Raw genomic sequence first — 24631 nt, forward strand, 5'->3', positions numbered from 1 at the left:
AAAAAAATCAGAATAGGTTAATAACAATATACTCTATATTGTCATTATTGAGTACCTATTAACTCAATAATAATGTAAGGATCGAGCTATGCAAAGCCTGAACTAGGATTCTGGCGCCACTGGCAAATTTTCATAATTCTCCCTCTGAGAAATTCTCTTTCTCTATTGTTGATTTGTATTTATCTATCATAATCATAAGTATAACAAAAGTTAATGGGTACCTATATTCTTCAAGAAATTTAGCAATATTGAAAATATTTTTTTTAATTAATTTAGCCCTCTTGGAAGGTTCCGGTTGAGGTTCGTGCGTATCTGGATTGACGTATTGGGATGGTATATGCCAATATGCCCATCAAGGGATGGTGATGAATCTTGATGTTCTCAAGGGAAATATTCGACGCAAGAAGATTATTTACACCGATTTCATTAATTAAGCGCACTCCAACTTCACTTGAAGTCTGCTTACATATAAAAACAAACCCATGCTGGGATCATAGAGAAAGGGAAAGAGGAGAGTAGTCAATTCAGTGTTATTCATGGGCGACACGTTTTGTGGCGCCCCCCTTGGCTACTGGAGAAACTAATCCGAAAAAATTTGCGCGGGAAATTCAAATAACGGCCTCGTTTTTGAAATAATATTTACCAAGTTCGAAAAATACACTCCGTCGCCTCTCTCTACTCCTATTGTTCTTTTTATCGAGTTTAGTGGGAAAGATTCGATTAAAAGAACGATAGGAGTAGAGAGAGTCGATGGAGTGTATTTTTCGAACTTGGTAATTATAGATTTTTAGACGAATCATGAAATAGTGTAATAAAATAGAAAATCAACTGAAATAAATATATATTCAGGAAAATATTAGAAAATTACATTTGTATAGAAAGAATATACAGAAATTTAACCGAAATGAATATATAATAGAAATATTTGACAATAACAACTATAATTACAATATTGTACAGGATACATTATATAAAGGAACTGATCTTTTAAAGGGTTGAATGGATAAATAATATGGGCCAAACTAAACACAAAAACTGAACTTTGATATACATGAATAACTGAATTTGATGGATTCAGGCTTTATTTCTATGTGGTCATATCATATTGTATAATATTGTAATACTTTTTTACAATTATTAGAGAAATACATACCATAATCCAATTAATCATGAACAACCGAGTCCACATGTTCTTCATATGTAAACCAGAAAAATGTTACATGCGACTTTAAAAATAATTTCAACTTAGGGGTTATCGATGCAATACGTCCAAATGGCGGTACAATATGCCATTCTCATCATTTTCATAACTCTTGTTAGATTTAGAAATGGTCAAATATCAAATTATTGCAGTTTTATATGATGTAATAATAACAGTTCGAAAAGCAGCAAACATATTTCCTGGAGGATCCCCTAGATTCAGACTTCTAGTTCTCAAAAACTTGAATCCCTGGTCCCTACAACTTTTGTGTGGCATTTATTGTTTAAAGCCATCCAGACTTGAAAGCCATTTGAGTCTTTCTTGTTTCTTCTGGGCATGGGATCTGAAAAAATATTCTATATTTTGGTATCCAAAAAATGAATAACATTTCGCAATTTTGTAAAATCAAGCAATACATAATTTTAATTGATTATAGAAATAGAAATATATACAAAAACTCACCATGTGTTCGAAAGCAAACAATTTCTTTTTCGGGGAATAAACAAAAATCTCGAAATACTCTAACTTTTTGCATTAAACAAAACAAACTCAGACGGAATGACGGAAATCAGCTGACTTGAGTTCTGTCATAGATTACAGATTTCTTTCATCCACATCCACTGGCCACCAAACACTAGCGCCATTTCCGACGGGATTCCAAAAATTCTTAACCTAATTCTGAAAACGTGTCCCCCGTGTTGCCTATCTATTCGGCAGTCTCTCTTTTCTCTTGTCTCTGGCTGGGATCAGACATTCTGTAGACATAGAATTTCTTCTTTTTATTCTCAAGTTGGCCGAGTGTATGAACAATTTAATAATCTTACAGGCAGCATTGCCAAATGTTTGTGTCCCTTAGCTAAGTTTTCGTGCGGTACCGGGTTTCGGTGCAATGAGAAGATTTTGAGTGAAACTTAAGTCTAAGTGGAACCTAGCAAATAGGGATAGAGGTAAGCGGTGCAAACGGGCGTGAATATCCAGAGACCTTTCTCTATGTGAATATCGGTAACTATTGGGACCACAGAGATAATTCTACTATCATTTTGTAGGAAATTTTGTCTTCTTCGAAAACTTCCTGAAAAAGTTTTTTCAAAAACTACTCCTTTAGGGTAATAATCGAGAAATCGATTTTTTCGCGTTTTTTTCGATTTCTGACAAAGTTGCGTTTGGCGCTCGAGGTCCTAAACTTGGATTATTCATCAGACATCATAAACAGGTTTGCAAAACATCCGAACTGTCGGATTTGACGCATACTACCCCATACTTCCAGGCGACAAAGTTACTTTCAAGCGATTCAAGCGATAGATTGCAATAGTTTAAAATCGCAGACTTATAATCGTCGATGAACAGATTACTTTGAAAATATATGATTAAAAAAATGAGACGTTTAAAAAATGATTTCAATATAGAGGTAGGTAGGTGTTGTAAGTTTCTGGATTTGCAGATTTTAATAATTTTTAGCGCTTTGGAAACAAAAGGTTAATCAAAATCCAATATAAATCATTGAGAACACTATATTATATCACTAACACGTGAATAACTAGATTTTACCAGACAAGCTGATCGTCTACCAGATAGAACCAGCAGAAACAGTACAGTCATCTTTTGATTTAATTAAACCTAATATGTAGTTCTCCGACAATGCTCCGTACCATATTTCTGGGCATTGAAAAAATTGCACAGTTTACTCACCCAAACAAGCTGGCACGAAACAAAGACAATTCGTCAACATAGCTCCTTTCACCACATCCAAATCTGGCAATATATAGAAGAATAGAAGAGCTATTCCAATAGTGTGAGAGGTTTCTGCTATAAATATCATAAGGAAGTGGGATAATGGTGGTTTCTTTGAAGACTTGAAGAACAACATCCTCGTCGATCTGAAGAGAGATCCAAGCTGTGGTACCCAGAAAGCAAATATAAGGCACCACATCCACGCTACTCTTTCTGCTACTGGTAAATTGACTACAAATTGCTTATCTCTACCTGAAATGATGAAAACAATTTTATTTTTATTTACTTCTGTCTGATCATTATTTTTAAGGAAATTCACCAGGATTTGAGAATAACAGAGTACAGAGTTATTGACCGCGAAGTGCTATTAGACGTTTCAATTTCAACTTTGCCATTCTGTAGCATAACACTGTTCGCCGGTTCAACCGGAAATGTACAGGGTGGGCAAATCTCGATGTTTTAGCACTACAGCTTTTAAACCAGTGGAGATAGACAAAATCTGATACCCCATTCTCGTTCTCTTTTTCTGAGAAACTAACAAGAGTAGTAGTCATTTTTGACCACCTTATTTTGATTCCGAGTTATAAGCGAAAATTGGAAAAATAGCGATTTCGAAATAAATTTGTATCTCCGCCAATACTGATGATAGAGCTCTGAAATTAAAACATTATAGAGGCACTTTTTTAAGTAGAATCCAGTAGCTTGCTTGCCTTTTTAGCAGGATTTTTGATTACGAAGCTATGCATGAGTATGACCCAAAGTTATGTTTTTTTGAATGGGAACGCTAGATTTCTGTGCAATTTTTTAAAAGCTTAATTTTTACTGATTACAAAAATATATAACATCATATGGTTTGTATCAATATAAAGAAAAAAATTATCAAAAACCTTTTTTCTCAATATTTCTATGATTTCAACTTTTGACGAGCACAGAAAAATAAGGCTTCGTATAACTGTTTAAATAGTCTTCTGATGCTTCATCCTCATTATAATTGCACCTAATGTAACATTCGAGCATGTTGAACTTTACGTTATTTGCATAATTATTCATTTTAAAGAGAAATTTCGAAACAATAATAGCGCTGCATGAGTTCAATTAAAATTTTCAAAGGATTCATATTAAAATGATTTCGACGTTTTGACTGTCAAAGCTCGAATCTCTCTGTCCATTATTCTGTGATCTTGAAGAAATTTAGTAAAAACATAGAAATGAAAGAACTAATAGAAGGAGACTGTGGTAATTATGGTTTTTGACCATTTTCTCTTATTTATATTGATACAAACCATATGATGTTATATATTTTTGAAATCAGTTAAAATGAAGCTTTCAAAAAATTGCACAGAAAGATAGTATTCCCATTCAAAAAAACATAACTTTGGGTCATAGCTTCGTAATTAAAAATCCTGCTAAAAAGGCAAGCACGCCACTGGATTCTACTTAATTAAGTGCCGGTATAATGTTTTAATTTCAGAGCTCTATCATTATTAGCGGATATATAAATTTATAATTTATTTCGAAATCGCCATTTTTCCAATTTTCGCTTATAACTCGGAAACAAAAAAAGATGGCCAAAAATGACTACGACTCTTGTAAGTTTCTCAGAAAAAGAGAACGAGAATGGGGTATCAGATTTTGTCTATCTCCTCTGGTTTGAAAGCTGTAGTGCTAAAACATCGAAATCTGCCCAACCTGTACAGTCTGTTTATGGGAAAAAATTTTTAGTTTGACGAATCGAATTAATGAAAACTCAAGATTTTCAAATTACAACCTATATTTTTCATCATTTAATTCTATTCTTCGTGAAAAAAGAGCGGGATACCTAAATGAACCCTAGACCTGAAATGAAAACTTTCAGAAGAACTAGAAATAAGGGAAACCAATTTCGAATTGCTTGATTAATCTGTAACTTCCAGAAACCATAGAAGGTAGAAGGAAACTAAAATAAGATGTTCCAATAAATAATTTCGATATTTAATGGATTCTCAACAAACCCAACAAACAATTTATCAGATACAATTAATGAAATTTCAAAATTATTTATCGGAACATACAATTTTAGTTCTGCATATTTCTGTACTTAAAGTATCATCCGTTTGTTGCTTCGAGCATTGTCAGAACCAAGTAGTGCCTTGTTTGATTCTTGATCGGTCCTGAACTCCAGTTGGTGAGAATTTTATAGGCGAATTTGGTGGGACTCTGACTTTACAAATGATTAACTCACCTAAATCTTTATTACAATACGTAGTAACTTTTTCTGGATTGAGCTGCGATGTCATAAAAAGTAATGTTCCTTTTGAGATCACTCCAGATGCTAATACTATTACAAAAGTCACTAAATAGGCCGCAACCTTGAGTATTTTGACTGTGAGTTCCAGACATTTCTGGTTGGCCATAGAGCCGGACTCCTCTTTGACCGGTGGATCCCTGAAGACGTCCCATCCTTTGGTTTCTTGGACGGTTCGTACGCTGAAAGGAAAAGAAAATGATAATTTCTCGATTTTGGAAATTCGGAGGATCGCTGTGTAAATATAATACATATAGCAGGATTATTAGGAAAATTCGTGCTTTAGACGTCCCTCCCCCATGAATTAGGTATTGCCTAATTTTTCAGATATTCGTAAGATCTGCAAAAAAATAAATACCTAAAGGTCCTTTAAATTTACTTCGTAGTTTTAGCAGTTTTGGAGGAAATACAAATTCTACCTTTAATAATTTCAATGGTTAACTTATCTAAGGGTGATGATTTCAATAAGTGTCATGTAACAAAATCGTTCTGTTCTTGGCCAAGCTAAAATAATTGAAATAAAAAACCACCTTTTCCATGGTTCATTTTTCAATGTTTATAACTCAGCTAGGGGTGAGAATTCATCTTACAAACTGTTTTTTTTTGCCAATGAAATCTTTCGCAGTTGTTTTTCAACTTCCTGTATAATAGGTACCTATATGGCTCAGAGCACTACAGGAAAACAATAGAATTTATTGTTTAAGGGTCCATAAATATCTCAATAACATAAATCACAAAAGCAATTATCGTTTGATTTTTTGTATTCGGAAAAAGTGAGGGTGAAGTACGTATTTCGAAAAATCCTTGTTGAATAAATTGTATTGAAATAATTAATTAATCCCATACAGTTTTTTACCCCTTGTTGTTGCCATTTGAACGTTGTAATGTTGTGGAGCCAATTCTTTTTAAAATGCTTCCTAGGTGGAGATTCAATGGAAAAAAAGGTATATTGAAACATTCGCCGATAATTAAAAAACACTTTTTTCCTTTACCATTTTTTCCGGATCCGCTCGGTTTGAAAGATGCAGGCAGTTGAAAAACCATAAAAAATGTTCTTCTCAGTTCTACCTCACAAACGGTTTTATCGAATGAAATGAATTTCGGAATATTGTTTTTAATTTATTTGATTGATCATTTTCGAACACAAGATATCACCCACGTCTTTCAGTTTTCTGTTTTCTCATTATGACCATTACTATAAACGATACTATAAAAATACCAAATATTCAATAAGAAACCCAATTCTTGAAACTAAGTTGGGCGCTAGCTAATGAATATTTGAACGATTTTTAAAATAAAAGTGTGCTTTATATTTTCTTGTATAATGCATTGTTTTCGAATATGTTGATGTTCAAAAAGTAAAAAGTATCTGTGAAATTTGAAAAATTGGGCAATTTGGCTGAATGCAACTCTGTTTAAAGGATCCACAGATGTGTAGTGTCACAGATTTAGCTAGTTATTCTGAAGGTAATTGTGTTTTTCCATGAGTGGCACAGCTCATTATGAAAACTTAAAATGGCTATATCTTTTTATCAGGGCCGAATCGGAAAAAATGGTATAGGAAAGAAGTGTTTCTTTGGACCTCAAGAATCCACTGCTGAAGTTTCTGTACTAGTCAAAGACTCGCCCTGTATAGTTAAAATATCCTATCACAGAATTCTGAATTTCAACGAACAACTGGGTAAAGCAGGAATGTGTTATTTTTTGTAATAATTCTAATAAATATAGCTATTAAAAACCTTTTAGGGTTTTTGGTAGACACTAGAAGGCCAGGGGATCAACCTTTTCGGCCGATTTGCCTTAAACAATCATTATGAAAATGATCTTAATGGAAAGTTTATTATCATTCAAAATGATATTCATGGGAGATGAAAGTGAAGGGGTTTATTTTCCAGCTTTCAAAACTTGTTGTTACTTCCTTGTTGTTGCGGAACCTGATTCGAAATTTGGATTCATTAATTTTAAATTTTGTGAGAAAAATATATAATCACGATTTTCGAGTTCCGTCGATAATTCCTGTCATGTAGTACGCGGGTGCAGCGTTTTCTTTGTGTGATAGGAATTTTTAATGAACCGGCTGGTTCCGTGAAGTAGATGACGGTTGTATAGTAATGCTCCGTTTTTTTATTGCTTAGAGTTTTCCTGTCTCTCCAGACGGGAATGAAATATTGACAGTTTGATGAACTTTTCAGTTGAAGAATTACTGCAGCAAACAATTCTTTATGAATGGGAGAATTCGTCCAAAATAATTGAGCGAGTGGAGAACTAAACTTCACATCTATCTATTTTTAAGGAAAACAGTAAAATGTAAAATTTGTTTCAATAGTCGCATGCTTCAGTATGAACCAAATTGCTCATTAAAAGGGCCAATATTCAATATATTATATTATACATATTGGTATTTAGAGTGTTGTTTAGACTCTAAACCTAATTATTAATTTTTCATTATGTTGATCGATAGCACTCCGATCAAAGAGCATACGAATCAAATATTACACAAATGTATAGTGTGGTTCATAAGTAATAATTAATTGAAAAAATGAAGAAAATTAGGGAAACCCCATGTATCTAGGTTAAAAAGCACGATAGACCCATAAAATATAGGTTATTTCCTCCATCTACCCTGATTGTACGCGCATTTCCCAATGGATCACGCTGTATTTACTCCATCACAATGCTTTCGTATTCTTTTCACATTGTACCGGTTTATTTCTGGTTCAGTTTTTTGCAACTCGATAACTGCTCACTATTTGTTTAGCAGCGCTGAAGGACGTTTCAGAATGGTAATGAACCAAATTAAAGCGAAAGTTGTAGACGAACGGTTCTTTATCTAAGAGGGTGTCGGCCAGAAGTTGGTCCAGCCAAGGCCGTTTGGGTGTCTGTGGCGGAGTAGGCAAAAGGAATTGCGATATACGAAATCAATTTTGATATTAGACTTTCGCACTATTCTCATACCACCTTGTTTTCAAGATAAATAAAACTTCAAACTTGGAAGCTCGGAAATTCATTAGAGATTATCGAAATCGTCAAAATTTTATTTTTTGCGTATAACTCGAAACCAAAAAATCGCAGGAGGCTACGGTTTTCACATTTCTTTGTTTCTCTCAAAAAGAGCTTAGACATATGTCATCCATTTTCTTCTAGCTGCTATATAGTTTTCGAGATCCTCTCAGTAGACAAAAAATTTTGCCCAACCGGTGCATCAGGGTCTTTATGATGATTGTTACATCGCAAAAAATGCTAGGTGCTTTTTTCTGCGTGGGCTCGAACAAATCCATACATGAATTTCCGTAATAGCCATCTTGCATTTGAGGTTTGGAAGTGACTTACATTACATCGGTAATAACTGATCGAAAGTTACTGCTAGGTCAATAAAACTGACATGAAGATGTTGTTGACCCTCTGTTACATTTATAGCATTCATATAGTAGTTAAGCGTGTTTCCAGGCAACTACAGGATCAATAATCTACATCATATTTCAAAATCTGTGGTGGACATCTTTAGAAAATTCTTAAAGCTTGGGTATATTCCACCACGTAGTCTAATATCTTCAACTACCAAATCTTAAACCACGACACGTGTTTCGCTACCATAACAGCATCTTCAGATGGGTGAAGGTAAACCTATTTTTGTCAAAATCATACACATAATCTGTATGGCAGAGAAGATGCCATGCAGTTATTCATGAATGTGGAAGTCATACTTTGTATTGAAGTTGATAGCAATTTGAATACTAGATGACGATAAAATGTCGCAAAAACTTTCAAAACATGAGTTTAGAGTAATATAATAGTTTTTATCTCGAAATAAGTATTAGGAAAATTATTTTTTTCTGGCACACAAGCAACGTTGGGTGAGTTCAGTATGTGGATGAGTGATCCTTCTGGTTATGAATTTCATGAAGACCGTAAAAGCTCGTTTTCAATTCAGTCCGATCCGAAACGTTCCCGTTTTGTTTTGTTGACAATGGGTATAAAGATGAAACCAAGATAGAAATACAGCTTGTAATAAATTTCAACTTTCATCAAATGTCATTTAATGCATGTCTGGTCTTGTCTTGAAAACCTTATTTTTACCACAATTTTGTCGTGTTTTTGTGTTAAAATCGTGTTCGTTTTTCTTAAGCGTAGTCTGGACATGATACTCTGGCTATTTGCAGTTGCTAGTTTATTTTGAATATACACGGTGAGTCAAAAGAAACACTTTTTCCTATACCATTTTTTCCGATTCGGTCCTGATAAAAATACAGCCAATTTAAGTTTTCAAAGTATCCAATCTTGAAAAGAAAATATGATGAATACTTTTATTTCACAAAACTTTCAAATATCCAAAAGATATCGTCCAACTTAGTTTCAAGAGTTGGGCTCTTTGAATGTTTGGTATTTGATGGTACGTAATGGCCATAATGAGAAAACTTGGAGACGTGGGTGATATCTTGTGTTCAAAAAAGAATGATCAAATAGATGAAAATCTATATTCCGAAATTCATTCAATTCGATGAAACCGTTTGTGAGATAAAACTAAAAATAACATTTTTTATGGTTTTTCAACAGCCTGTATTTTTCAAACCTAGCCGATTCCAAAAAACTTGTAAGAGAAATAAGTGTTTCTGTTGACCTCAAGAACCCACTGTTGAAATATTTGTATGAAAGGGAAGAATCACCCTGTATATTTCTTACACCTCTTTCATAAAACATATTGTAATATGTTTTTTGCAGTTATTGTCCTCTTAGGGTAATATCATCTTAAAGTTTTTGTGAAAACTGGCAAATCTTGAAATTAATAATTAGTGTCTTTTACTTTTCCCTACTATACCGACCTTGAAGGGAAAATTCTTGGTGGCTCAGTTTTGTGTTTATCAATTCTCATGATTCATTATTGCGAAGAAAGCAAACATGAAATAAAAATAAATATCCTCCTAAGATAGTGCCGAAAGTTATTTTACCTGCTCATGTAACTTTGCATAAAAGATAACATCGTCTGCTTGCCACTTTCCAGTTTCATATGAAACTATCCGACGATCTGCAGAACTTATCGCCAGACTCTACACTCTATATCTAGGCTCTACCCAGGATTTATTCATTGGAAGTGCGAGTAAAGTCCTATTGATTTATTTCTTCTTGCTCACACTCAAAAAATTTTAGATTTTGATAAGCATACGTATCTTCATGTAAGGATTATTAGGAATTTTTATGAATGTAGTTTTCGGGAACATTTTCTTTCGAAGAAGTTGTCACCTATAAATTTTGGAAGTGAGATTTATAGAGACCTTAAGTGTTGGAATGAATTTTTCGAGAAATTGTTTCGAAAATGAACAAAAAATGGAGAGCCAATGTGAATCAACTTGTTCATCATTAAATTACGAAGAAAAATCATACTCTTTTCGATGTTTGGGATATGAGATTTGTGCACCTGGTTGGTAAAAGGAAAACATCAAGCATATGAGTACGAGGATGTATTGATATCTAGTTAGCCTAGACCAGTTTCATGCATAAAAAAATATTGCGTTACCATAGCAACGAACAATAACTCATTAGGAAGTGTCAGTGTGAAATTTGAGGTCAAAAAAGTAAACCAGAGTTACGTAATAAATTAAAAGGAAGAAGATGTCCACCGAAATTGAGAAAATCGAAAAATTGGAGTCAAGTACCTGTATTCAAAAGGGTTAAGAGGTAAGCAGATTTACGAAGATATGCTCAATACCCTTGGTGATCAATGTCCTTCGTATGCGACCGTGAAAAATTGGATTGCAAGCTTCAGAAAAGGTAAATTTTCCATTGAAGATGATGACCGATCGGGAAGGCCAGTTTCTGTGTCAGTCCTCAAAAATATCGATGCAGTTCATGACATGATTTTATCAGACCGTCGAATTGGGCTAAAACTATCTGAAGCACTGAATATTTCATACGAACGCATTCATCATATAGTTCATGTCGATTTGGACATTAGAAAAATTGCTGCAAAATGGATCCCCAAATGTTTGAATGCTGACCAAAAGCGTGTAAGAGTAGAAGCATAGCGTTCGATCTGTGCTCGATTTGAAATCGATGTAGACTTCCCAAACCGAATTGTAGCTATGGTTGAGACTTGGGTACATTTATACGATCCAGAAACAAAGCAACAGTCGATGAAATGGCGACACTCTGGTTCTCCGAGACCTAAGAAGTTTCGTGGCCAAAAATCTGCTGAAAAAGTTCTTGCTTCAGTTTTTTGGGATTGCCATGGAGTAATCATGATTGATTTTTTGGATAAGGGTAGAACAATAACCGGAGATTACTATTCGGAATTACTGACCAATCCACAGGAAAAAATTAAAGAGAAAAGACGCGGAAAGCTATCCAAAGGTGTTTTGTTTTTGCAGGATAATGCCCCCCTGAGCACAAATCTCATGTTGCCATGCAAAAAATTCGTGATTTAGGGTTTGAATTAATAGAACACCCCGTTATTCACCAGATTTGGCTCCATCCGGCTATCATATCTTTTCTCAACTAAAAAAAAGTGAAAAGGTCGTAAATTTTCTTCCAACGAGGAGATAATAAAAGCTGTGGAGGTCTGGTTTGCAGAGCAAGAAGAAACATTTTTTTAAAAGTTCTAGAGACGTTGCAGGTTCACTCACTGTAATAAATGTATCCAACTAAGAGGAGAATATGTTCAGTAATAAAATATCTTGACATTGAAATTTTGTTTGGTTCTATAGTAGGCTAAGAATTTTTCAATATATCTTCGTAAATGATGTCTTATGTCTTTAATTTTCACAGAAGAGTTGGGTATTTGGTTCTACTGTTAACATTTGACTTTTTCGATGTAAGGCTGGAAATGCACTGTATGCAATGTTTTCGGTTTTCGCAACGTTGCTCATCATGTTATCCCAAAGCAAAATGTTTCAACCTCCGCATTTCTTTCAGACAGCTTGCAACACTAATTTTAGATTGCAACATTTCGATACGAGACAGAATGTTGCATCTGGTGGTTTCCAGCTTAACATTGGGTATGTATGTTCGCTTCCATATAAGTACTTAATGAAAATGCCAATTTCTGCAATCATCAGTTCAATTACCTTCTCATACAACATCTCATTGTAGTAACAGAGATTTCCTATTACTGCTGGGAACACTATGAAGTCTCGATTTAATACACTCTTAATTCTAGTTTGATCCTTCTAACCGAACGGAAATACTAGAAAAAATCGATTTTGAAAAAATTAAAAAGTTATGGTTTCATGATGAGAAAATATTCCAGATTCACCAGAATTTTTTGCACTCAGAAAAAGTGGAAAGGGATGATCTGGTATTGATAAAAACATTAGCCAATTCTTTTATGATAAAGCTTCGCGCTAAAATCATTAACCTCAACGATAAAGTAGATTTGCAATGTCATAACTAATGCTTACATGGGGAGCCAGTAATGAAATGGAATTTGTTCGCCATGAAGTAGTGCTTCTACATCGGGGGAATTTTTTTTGTATGTTCACCTAGATATGTTATATACGATCAAAATTTATGCAATTGCACCTTAGTAATTGGGAAAAGCAACAGAATATTGGGTTAATTTTATTTTGAAAATTAATGTGTCTTGTATTATTAGGCAGCTATATTTTACCTATTAGTTTTTCTTCAGAATAGATAATGAAATTCTTCGGTATATTCAGAAATTGTCGTTCCCTTCGCAAGAAGTTGTCTGCAGTGACTCCTCAGAGATCAATAAACTCCTCCGCAAAGTTTGTAGTTCTGGTCCATACAATATAAAACCACTTCAAGATAAAAATACAACTCGAACCAGCCAGAAAAAAAGCCGATGCACCTTTAAGGTGAAGGAACGGCCTTCTTCACGTTCTTTGTTCGATGAACATGATTTAACATCCTTAAAGCATTCAACACGTACCTACAATACATGTGATGCAATTTTTTCGCATCCCCCTTCTTCGACGGTATTATAAATTATGACTCGTTTTAAACTTTACGTTTGGATTATTGTAATGCTTGGCTATACAGGGTGTGAATAAATAGTTGCGGGAAATTCTGAGAGCTGACTCCTTGTCAAAAAATACAAAAATAGTGTGGGTCTCTCATATTGAAATATTTTTTGGAGTTGTTTACATATCACCCTAGATCACCCCTAGATGGCACCTGAAAATTAATTATCAATTTTTTTTTTTAAACCAGAAAATTGACAGAAATGAAATTGAGAGCAGTAATAAAAAAAAATTCGATGGTATTCCCCTATAATGTAAGAATGATATCCGCCTACTAGGTAAATTTTAGTTAATTCCAGCCTGTAGGTACTACTCACCTTGCACACCTGTTGATATTTTTCCTTCAAAAAACAATACTTTTAGTAAATAATTGCAGGAGTTCTCATTCGTTCAAAAAGAGTCAAGATATCAAAACTTTATTTCTCAATGGTGTGTGTAATATGAATAAGGAAATTTTCTTGTGAAACAAAATTTAGGGGCTTTTTGTACCCCTTACAATTTTAGGGGAACACCATACAATTTTCGTTGCCATAAAATGTTTATTTAATTTCATTTCTGTCAGGTGCCATATTTAGGGAGCTGCTCAAAAAAATTTATATGAAAGACATCGCTCCTTGAATTTTTTCACAACTATTCAATTAAGATGATATAGGTACTGTTCGGAAAAATTAAATCTTAGAGGAAGTTTAAGAAGGATATACATATATTACTGAATGTTGAAGATGAACAATTATCCAGGCAATAATACAATGCTGAATCAATCATTGATGTGATCAAAAATTATTTTTTATTCCCTTTTCTTTTTCCCAGTTCGATATTTAATTCTTTTCAGAGTTTTTGTTTTTTGTCGCCTGAGAATCACTTACGATGTCAATGGAGTATCCGTAAGTGAATTATGTTACGACACGTATTTATTAATATTTTTGTCCAGATTTTTCTGCAATTTCGCCAGGGAATGATGATGCCCAGCAATTTACATAGACTGCGCGTTTTTTGGATTCGTTTCTGTAACATACTCAGATGTTGCCCATTTTAATATCGTGGTTTTCATTGGAGCTTTCAGTATATCCTAAATATTCGCCAATTTATTCTCTGGTATCCTTCAACTTCATATTATAATTCATCTCCTTCTTCTTTATACTTGCTTTGAACTTAGGATTATTATTCTATCATTAACCTTGATCTGCTTTGTGACTTGTTGGTTATTATTTGTTATTTTTATCACCCACTTCTTCCCCTGTAGAGTCCTGCGCTTTGAGATGATGAGTTGCTTACGCTGTGGTCAGGTTTTAACATTATGCGCTAAATGAGTTTGTTGAAAAGTTCAAGTATTTTAGATGAATATCATCCGATATTCAAAATTGGAAAAATAAACTCGAATATCTCCAATTCTTGTTCTGGTAGGACTCTTTTTCAGTAAATGTCGAAAGGCAACAAACTCATCTAATACAATGAGATCTAAATGACCAAGCGTTTCAATATTACAATATCTTTTGTATATGTTGAATGTGAACAAGGTCTGGTTCTTTCTTCTTACACGATATCACCATCTATTATACGTACAATTAAACATGAAAAAGCCAACCTGAATAATAAATGAAACAGAGGTATTCGTTTACTTAGGAAAACAGTATGCTTCGATACTCACGATCTTACTATAATTTCAGCGTATTAGACAATAGTTGCGGTATTAGATCTACCTATCTTTTAGAGTCATGGTTTGACCTTAGGCGATGTAAATGATACCTACTAAGTGCTCGGCATTGCTTCACAGAGTCCAAATTATTCAAGAAATGTTATTATGGGGTAGGGTCATGTTCAGAGATTTGGCTTTTATTCAAATCGAATAAAAAATAAACTCATGAAAAAGAAAGGTTTAATAGTTTAATGCCTTATAATTTTGTAGGACTTGTTGGAAAAACTCTCATCTATTATATACCCATGTATATGTGTACGATTATGAAGCGATATTTATTACCTATTTTTGATATACCAGAGTTGATAGTTCGATATTTCTGTTCCTCAACAGAAAACATTCAGTACTATTAGTACTAAAATAGTCAGATGTCAGCTAACTGTGCATTCACAAGTGACATCGAAAGGACATTTTTTTGAGCTCACATTTCAACTTTGTGAACTGACTTTAATGAAGTTCGAGTTTGGAGAAAAACAGTTTTTTAACGAAAAAGCACTTCTTTGTACGCTAACGGACAGACAAAGGAGTAGCTTGACAGAAATTCACCAAGGAAAGTAGGTACCTACCTAAAGATGCCATTTATTACCACTTTATTAACAAATTATTAATGATGATTAAATTACACAAAGATTAGGTTGTTTTCATTTATTATCCTGATTTTTCTATGTACTAAGGTACGAGTTGGGAGAATTAACCATAAGGCTAATAAGTCTATATAAATAGACTTTGTTATATAAGTAGTCCTGATCTATGGTTAAAGAGGCAATAGGCAGGACACGTGGCCAGTATAGATAGCAATAGATGGAAATCTAGAGTATTGAAATGGAGACCCTGGGAAAATAAACGAAAATTGGATAGGTCAATGAAGAGATGGGCTGACGATATTAAAACTGCAGCGGGAAAAAACTGGACACAGAAAGCGCAGGATAGAGATATCTGGAAGAAACTTGAAGAGACCTATTTCCAGCAGTGGAGAAACTACGATTTATGAAGAAGAAGAAAAAGAAGACGAGTTAGGAGAATTAGCCTTGTATAGACTTTATTACAGTCTTGATAGCGACAGGCACAACGTTTGTTAATTTTTATCCAACAGTGAATCATGATCCAAACTATTTGGAGCAGAAAATTTTTTAATCATGTAACTTCTTTATTTTAATATCTTTTCAGGTTGAAAATAAATTTCCTTTTCTTACGAATTTTCAATATTTCACTATCGTTGAGAATAAGGATAGGTTCTATGCATTTTGCACCTTCTCCCTTTTTTCCAGAATGCATCATGATGGAGGGTATTCATTTTATATTCTATAAATGAGAAGAAAACTTTCCCATCTTTACAACTCATTATCAAGGTATGTACTGATGCTATAGGTATAGTGATGAATTAACACCATGACATTTTTTGATGAGTTACCAGCTAATAGCCTGGGTCTAACAAAAATGGAGACACATCCATCTAACCTTATCGAAACATGGAGAATGCAATCTGAAATGCTATTTGAGAGTGAAATGCCAAGGCAAACTAGATTATGATCGAAACGTGATACACTCCCGGATATTATATTAGGTTGCTGAACGGAGTAAAGAATATATTACTTGGTCATTTTCGTGGCCGAAAGGGACAAGGAGCCGCTCGAAGTCATCGCCACTGAACATCAAAAGTTTCCAGGAATTCAGAGCTTAAAATAGAACGAAATGGTTTTATTTGCCATCGAATACGAATATTCACTTGACAGGGCAATAAACGAATGAACAGGAAATACACAGAATTTAATTCAAAACGTGAATTGAACGTTAAATTGAAAAATGTCATTTTGAATTTTTTCTGGGCAGCCATTTGCAGGGTGGTCCACCGCCGTTTATAGAAAACTAAGCATAAATTTGTGCAGAGAATTATTATGTTTCGGCTTTCGACAAAGAACTTTCTCCCTAAAATATTCTCAGACCTCTGCAATATCCAGTTATACCGGAAACAGCCTACTACTTTCTTATTTCGAATGGCGCACCCAGTATATCTTTGCATTGCTGGGTAGTTAATTTGACGGCAGTTCCACCAGTAAGCCATACATTGAGTAAAAACTCAACGGTTTATGAGTTATTGAAATTGAAATTGAAAAAAATAGTGAAAACAAGAGGTCACACTCTTTCGAATATTTCTGCTGGGGAGGCTTCTCTCAGACATTTGACTTTTTTGACTATTTTCATTACTGCCATTCTTTAGCATTTATAACACTGTTTGGGTGTTTATGAGAAGATCATCAAATTGGGCAAACCGAACTCATCAAATCTCAAGGTTTTCAAATAACAACCCATATTTTCCATTATGTCAGTCGATTTTACGTACAATATGAGGTAAAACATGAGCGTTATCTAAATATATCCTTAGTCTAGAATGAAAACTTTCAGAGTTATCAAAGAAAAAGTAGATATAAAAGAAAAGAGAACTGCTTGATTAAGGAAACCAAAATTCGATATTGCGATGAATAATATTGACATTTCATGAATTGCTGAAGGATTCTCGACAATCCCAATGAACAAGTCATTAGAAACAACTCATGAAATGTCAAAATTATTCATCGGAACATAGAATTTTATTTCTATCTGTGGTTTCCGAAAGTCACAGACTAATCAAGCACCTTTAAGGTACCTATAGGGTTTATTTGCACCCTTTTTTTTACACAGAATATAGACAGAAACAATAAAAAATTTAGATTGTGATTTGAAAATCTTCTTGAGTTTTGATGAATTCTACATTTCCAACTTGATGATCTTCTCATGAACACCGCGTACATTATACTTAGGTCAGCAAACAGTGTTATAATACCCCATAATAGAAAATTTGAAAATCCTAGAGATTGTTTTGAGAAAAAAACTTATCAGCAGAAATAATCCAATAAGTGTTACTTCGCTTTTTCAACATTTTTTATAACAATTCCAACATTTCATAAACCGTTGAGTTTTTATTCAAGGTATGGGTTACTGGTGAAACTGCCATCAAATCAGCTATCCAACAATGCAAAGATATACCTACTGTATGCGCCATTCTGAATAATGAAGTTGTAGGCTGTTTCCGATATAACCGGAAGTTGCAGATGTATGAAAATGTTTTGGGGAGAAAGTTCATGGTCGAAAACCCTAACATGCTAATTTTCAGCATATAATTGGGATTAGTTCAATTAATGTGAATCACCCTGTATAGCTTTTGTTGTCATCAAACTAGTTACATTTAATGAAAATAATATGAATGTATTGCCTTATTCAGTCCCATCTTGATTGTCTAGAAATATTTTAATTTTGCTGTATTTATAACCTAACAACAAAATTTCCAGTTGAATCGATGCATAATTTCCAATTATAGTAAAACAATAATTCTAGAAATGTCATAAAACACATTGTAGGTATCGGAAAAGAAGCATATAAAATAATTAAAAGAGGTTGTTGTCCTGTATTCACTGTTTTCCTCTGACCTCTAAAAAGAATGATTTGAAGCGTTTCCTCGCCAGGAGAATGAAATGTAGTAGGTATTTGATTTCTTTATAAAACCAACTGGTTCTGTATTTCGAAATTTCTATCACACCTACATCTGATAGATATAGAAATAGAAGCAGTCAAGCCCAGTTGAGTAATTATCTATGCAAGGTTAAAAACTAGATTATGCTGTTAATCTTGTCTTCACTATCACTTTCATTTTTCTAGGCGATGCTATTCAAATCTTGGGTTTTCTATATCATACCTAGAACCGAGAACAAATTTGATAATCAATCTCGTTCCCTTTGTTTGGCGATTACGTTTTATGCCTGAAGGTATTTCGATCAATAAGGCTCATTCGTTGATATAAGAGTGATCGAAAGTAAATTAGGAAAGAAAAAGTTGAGCGTGTATGATACGTACTTGATATGCGTAATGGTCGATTAAAATATCTCCATCTCACGTATATCAATTACTGGTTTCGTGGTTAGTCCATACCGAATGACAATGTCTTTTTTAGTGTACTGAGAAAGCTATTCAACAGAGAAACTAGTAAGCGAATTTATAAATGAACCTGCAGTGAGTCACACTCAAAACGAATAAAGAAAAAACAAATATCAGGGCTGCTGATATAATATTCGTAGGAGAGCACATTTCACGGTTCTCAAAAGTCTTAAAAACGCAACTCCTTACCAGGGAGCGCTACAACCTTAAAATTACGAAAGGGAACATTTCCTTCTGAAGGTCTTTGAATTTTCCTTTCAAAAATGCCTGACTAGATTTCCTCAGGCTTTGCCTCTCTTATGATCGTCTCATTCTATTGTGTTCAGAAAATGGTAGCAAATTATTCGAATTGATCTCAATTTGTTTCAATACAACAACAAAGAACCTGATTCAGAAATTTGAAATACCAACATTTTGTGAGGCCTCTGGTATTGAAAACATTTTAGTTTTGGAGCCGACGATGCTAACTCGGGATTTGCTCGAGCGTCGTGGAGACCTAGAGAATTTTGAAGATTAGATGGTAGAAAGAAAAAATGGTTCTATGATGTATGCACTTTCAGCGGTGGGGAAAGCGTCCGCATGTTTTCAAAAATGTAAGAAAAAATCGTCAGGTGTACATACTCGAGCTTGTCAGATTAAGATACTGCATATGACGTAGGGGAGACTGGGGAGGGTTGATACGTTTTTTCGAATTTTTATTCTGGAAACTGAATTATATGAAGAAACAGGACTTTTCTTATATTATATAATTCTTCAATTAATCGTTCAACAAAATAAATATAGAAGTCTCAAAACATAACCATCTTATTCTACACAGAACGTTGAACACAAAAACATGCAAACTGTCTCAAGCCTCTCCACATATGGGAGGATTGATACGATGTACTGGGAGAGTAATCGAGAGGATTATTAAGCTCAGTAGGTAGGTCAGCAATGATACTGGCTTGCTTTGGTCCCATAGGTGTAGAAAAATCATGAAATGGTCGGTTAGTCACTTCCGCACAAGAAAAGTCGTCCTCGTTAAATACATGGGGATTGTACGGATAAATTCCAGTTGTTAAAAATCCTTTTGATATGTTGGATGTTGGAAACGCCTTCATGTAGGCCTATCCAACTAGCTACGGAATATTTTTTTGAAGATGATTCATGTATCAGGCCTCCCAACGACAAATGTCTCAAACCTCCCCGAAAGCAATTTTTAAAGTGATTCATGTTTTCATCTTATTCTCATATATTTTGAAAACCGAATAAAACTGTAAATTGAGTAGTTTTATGCATATTTCCCAGTGAAATGTTTGTTTATGCCGAAGAATTAATGCATGATCATAAAACCCTCAGGTAACTTGAGTAAAAACTTACAATTTCTCACCTCGAAACAATCTTCGTTGAATATTTCACAAACAAACTACTGTAAGCCTTACAGATTAACGTCACGCAATGCCCTCTGCCAAAGAATAGTGTTCACTAGTATAAAACTTTTGAAAACGGCTACAGATCGCGGATATAAGCCTGTATCAAGCCTCCCCATGTATCAATGCTCCCTAGTCTCCCCTACGTGTCTCTGATAATAAATTCATGTTATTTTGACAGTTTGCGTGGTGAGACTCGCAGTACGGAAGAGTAGAAAATGGTAAAAAAAATTTTTTTCGAGCGTATCATATTTTAAGAGGATGTGTATGTTAATTGGACCCAAAGGAAGCTACTATTCAACAGACTAACAATTCGGACGTGATGCAAGGTCACAGCGGTCCTCTGAAAATGCAAGAAAAATCGTTACTTGTACATACTCGAACGTGTCAGATTTCCATACAGATGGTTAATCTCTTTGTTGCAGACGTTTTGACCCATTAATCTCACAATAATTAGGGGGGGTTTCCTTAATCAGACAGTTTGAAGATGATATCAAGGCATTATTTAAAATATTTCCCTTCCTTTACCTGTAATCGTTTCTGTATTCATTATGAAAGTTGTAGATAATAAAATTCTGTACAACTTTTGTCTGAAGCAATTTTACATGCTCATAACCGTTTTCAAGTTAGAGTGCGATAAGAGCGAGGAGTTTAGCCACACATGCGAAAGGCCAAGGTAGAATCCCGGTTCAGAGGGGCAAAATTTGTTTTCTCGAGAATGGTGGAAACCGTAGCCTCCTTAAATTCTTCGTTTTTGAGTTATTAGCCAAAAATGAGATTTTGACGGTTTCAAAAAGTTATAACTTTTTTGTCTTTGAAGTTACAATTGAACCTTCTAAGGCACTTTCATACATAGAATCTACTGACGAGTTCAAAATTTTTTTCTGTCTCAATTTTTTAGATGCTCGTTTTATATTCATAACTCCTTGAACGAATTCTACATGAACCAGGATGGCGGTAGTCGATTTCTTTGAACTTTCCATTCTTTGTTTTGCAAATCTTCAAACTGGGGCATTAACCAAAACTGATCAAAAACAACGATTTATGGGGTGAAGATAACAGTAATAATTTGAAAATGTTGAATCGATATGTTTCAAAACTGTATCTCATTATTAGATAATGATTGGATTATTAATACATATTTGAAAGTGACTTCCACTATACCTACCACCCTTTCTCTTAACTGAAGACTGAAGGAATAATGTTTTGCTCAATTATAATAATTTTACCAATTAAAAATCGGAATTAAAGATGACTTACCTTCCACCATAGATATTTTCTGTGAGTGGTGAACTTTCATCGTCTGATAAATTATCATCACTGTAATGTTCACTTCTCAGCCCAGTGGAAGCCATTTTTCTGAAAATAATGAATTATGTATTAGGTACAAAGTGAAGGGTATAGAAAAAGCAGATTTCATAAAATACTAGAAGAGTAATCTTTTTTAGAGATTTCGATGAAAAATCAATTTTTATGAAAAAAAATTCATCGCATTGGAAATGACGGTAATACTATTTTCGAATGAAAATTGATATCCCAAACATTACTTTTTCAATCGGTTTAAATCCGAATCTAGAATTTTGTTCGCTTTTCAGGAAAGCTTAATCCTCAAAAAAATAGAGTCTGAAGGGCTTAGACCAAATGAATTGAGTGTCCTATAACTGATAATAAAATGCGTTTTCTTCGTAGACTTCAAATTATCAAATGATATACTGAACTAGAACCTGTTGGGGGACAGAACAATTGTGTACTGCAAGACATTATTCGGAATTTTTTTATTGAGAATTTATGTTTCCTCCAACAAATGATGGACTTGACCAAAAACCTTTGGAACTGTGACAACTTGGATCTTTTGTTCTATTTCCCTACTTATTCAATCCTAAGGAGTAGTAGACTTGATGGGAAGACTAGATGTCCGAATTTTATTTCAATTCGATATTTCGTTCTAATTATTAGGTTTTAGTAGTTTATGACTATATTCTAGATGGAATGTATTTTAATGTAGATACTTTCAATATTTTATCATGAAGGTGAGTCGCATCACTGCTGATTACCTACTTTTTAGTGTGTTGTTCATGTTTTTCCAGTTATTTATTTTTCGATACCTTCTTCATAAATTTGAGAAAGTATAATCAAGAAAACTAAACGATATTTAAATTTAGCTCGCAAGTGTAGGTATGTTGGGGAGTCTACCCTCCCCGGACAAGTGATTGACATTTCTTGACAGTTGACAAATGAACAACAGGCCTCACAATATACTATATTTGGACACTGTGTGTTAAGCTTTTTTTCGATGTATTATTTTTCATCTGCTGGTATGCCCATGCCGCACAAAAGATTTTTGTACAGTCAGAAAGCAGTCCCGTCATTTCCCGAATGTGTGACTGCTTCAGGAGCTTTTAGGCACAGATCACAGTAAAAGTAACATGAACCTTTTTGTCCGTCTAGGGGTGTTACTCCATGAAGATTTTGTATTTTTCGATCATTCTTGAGCCCTTGCCTTGTATTGCTTTCTTCCTTGCAAAAGGGATCAGGTCCATCAGGTGTTAACCTTGATGTCTCCTGAAAGTTCATCGGCTTATTATTTTTCTCCAATACCACAATGCTATGGCACACATAGAAGAGTCACCCCCTAGTCAGTTGCTTTATGACTTTTTCAGCAAAACTTTTGGCTGCGTGTTTCCACAACACCCAGCTTAACCTTGCTTTCTGTTGTTTGGTTGCACCCCTTCGCTATTCACACCCCTTCTCGATTACTCTGAGGGCGATTTGTATTCCTTGTATTTTAACACCATTGAATATAGAAATGAGTATGGTATCATAAAATGCACCTCCAATATTTCCTAATTTAAAAGAATTTCATTTGCAACTCCCCAAAAAGATTATGAAGGTGACGAAAGTGTAGATCTACCCGCCCTGTAGGCAAACTGTTTCTTATTGTGCTTTGAGTTTGATTGTGTTCTTTATCCTTCCATATACATTCCGGCAAATTATTGCATCTTCTCACTAAATCCTTCTTCTCATATTATTTTCTTTAATTTTCTACATGGTTTTCAGGAGTAATCAGATGAATCGTTAAGGCTTATAAGCATTCAGGAGTCTTTTGTACCCACTTGCTTCTCTCCATTGGGTTATTCGTTATAAAAATCATATTTATATTCATGGTTAGGACAAGGATTATGATAAATCGAGAACAATTCCTGAACCATGAATTAACACTGATCAATTTAATATCCATAATCTGATAATCTTTTTATCGGATCAATAATTCAACGGATATTTCTCAATCATTCTAGGATATTTTCATGTCTGTAAACAATTAGTACGAAGGAATATTAATGGGATTCACTCATGTGATGTTCCTCATAGCAGTAGATATTCTGCATACGTAATCAAGGTCCTATGTTTCGAAATATTGTATAATAGATCATCATTCGCTGAGTTTTGAATATTGGAATTCGATCATCGATAAATAGCAAACAGCTTTTATTTCTTTCACCAAAATATCGGCAAGCATTCTTCGAAAAATGCAAGTGACATAAAATATGATAATTTATACCAATGTTTTTCATTGTATCTTGTATAACCATGTCATATCTTTTCAGTGTTTTCAGCCTTTGAGGAATTTCTGCTAATAACATCATTTCTGTGACATTTACGTCTATAGAATGCGTTTTCATCATTTCATGTGTCGATGTATTCAGATCGTAATGTTTCTGTGATATGAATGTCAGGTGGCGCTGTGGTTTATGAATACATCATAGCGTCCACTGACTTCGAATAAAGGGTCCGTCCATTGGTTCCATTTCCACCGAGTTGAAAGTTATGGTTCTCTGACGGGGTCGAATAAGACCAAAACTTGGGGTTGCTGAGAGTGATGTTGGTTGGATAATTCAATTTAAATAGTAACATTTGTTGATTCTTATGTATCTGAATTGATTTAGAATATTATTGCCTCTATGCGCAAGCTTATACAGGGTGAATCTTTGACTCGTACGAATATTTTAACAGTAGATTCTTGAGGTTAAAAGAAACACTTTTTGCTTTACCATTTTTTCAGATTCGGCCCTTATAAAAAGATATAGCCTTTTTAAGTTTTCATAATGAGCTGTACCACTCCTGGAAAAACAAAATTCCCTTCAGAATAACAAGCTAAATCTGTAACACTACACATCTGTGGATCATTTAAACAGAGTTGCATTCAGCCAAACTACCCAATTTTCCGCATATCACAGATATTTTTCATTTTTGAACATCAAATTACTCTAAAACGGCGCATTATACCAGAAAATATGAAGAATACTTTTATTTCATAACACGTTGAAAAATTCATTAGATAGCGTCCAACGTAGCTTTAAGAGTTGGTAA

The 24631-nt window shown here is 34.1% G+C and overlaps 1 protein-coding gene and 1 long non-coding RNA gene across 3 annotated transcripts in view; both read right to left on the minus strand.

Annotated features, from left to right (window-relative positions):
- Positions 1-24631, minus strand: part of LOC123312605 (chitin synthase chs-2) — a 71513-nt gene that overhangs the window by 21368 nt on the left and 25514 nt on the right. For both annotated transcript variants that reach the window (XM_044897124.1, XM_044897123.1), the window contains exons 2-4: positions 21524-21622; positions 5154-5398; positions 2891-3184 (exon numbers count right to left, since the gene is read on the minus strand). In XM_044897124.1, the coding sequence (XP_044753059.1) occupies positions 2891-3184; positions 5154-5398; positions 21524-21618 (634 nt within the window). In that variant the 5' untranslated portion in view covers positions 21619-21622. The remainder of the gene's footprint in view (positions 1-2890; positions 3185-5153; positions 5399-21523; positions 21623-24631) is intronic.
- LOC123312607 lies at positions 825-1817 on the minus strand. The gene is made up of 2 exons (XR_006537657.1): positions 1664-1817; positions 825-1544 (listed from the first exon to the last, which is right to left on the minus strand). It is a non-coding gene; the product is annotated as an uncharacterized LOC123312607 (long non-coding RNA).

The sequence above is a fragment of the Coccinella septempunctata genome, chromosome 4 (assembly GCF_907165205.1).
Source record: "Coccinella septempunctata chromosome 4, icCocSept1.1, whole genome shotgun sequence".
Taxonomy (NCBI): Eukaryota; Metazoa; Arthropoda; class Insecta; order Coleoptera; family Coccinellidae; genus Coccinella; species Coccinella septempunctata.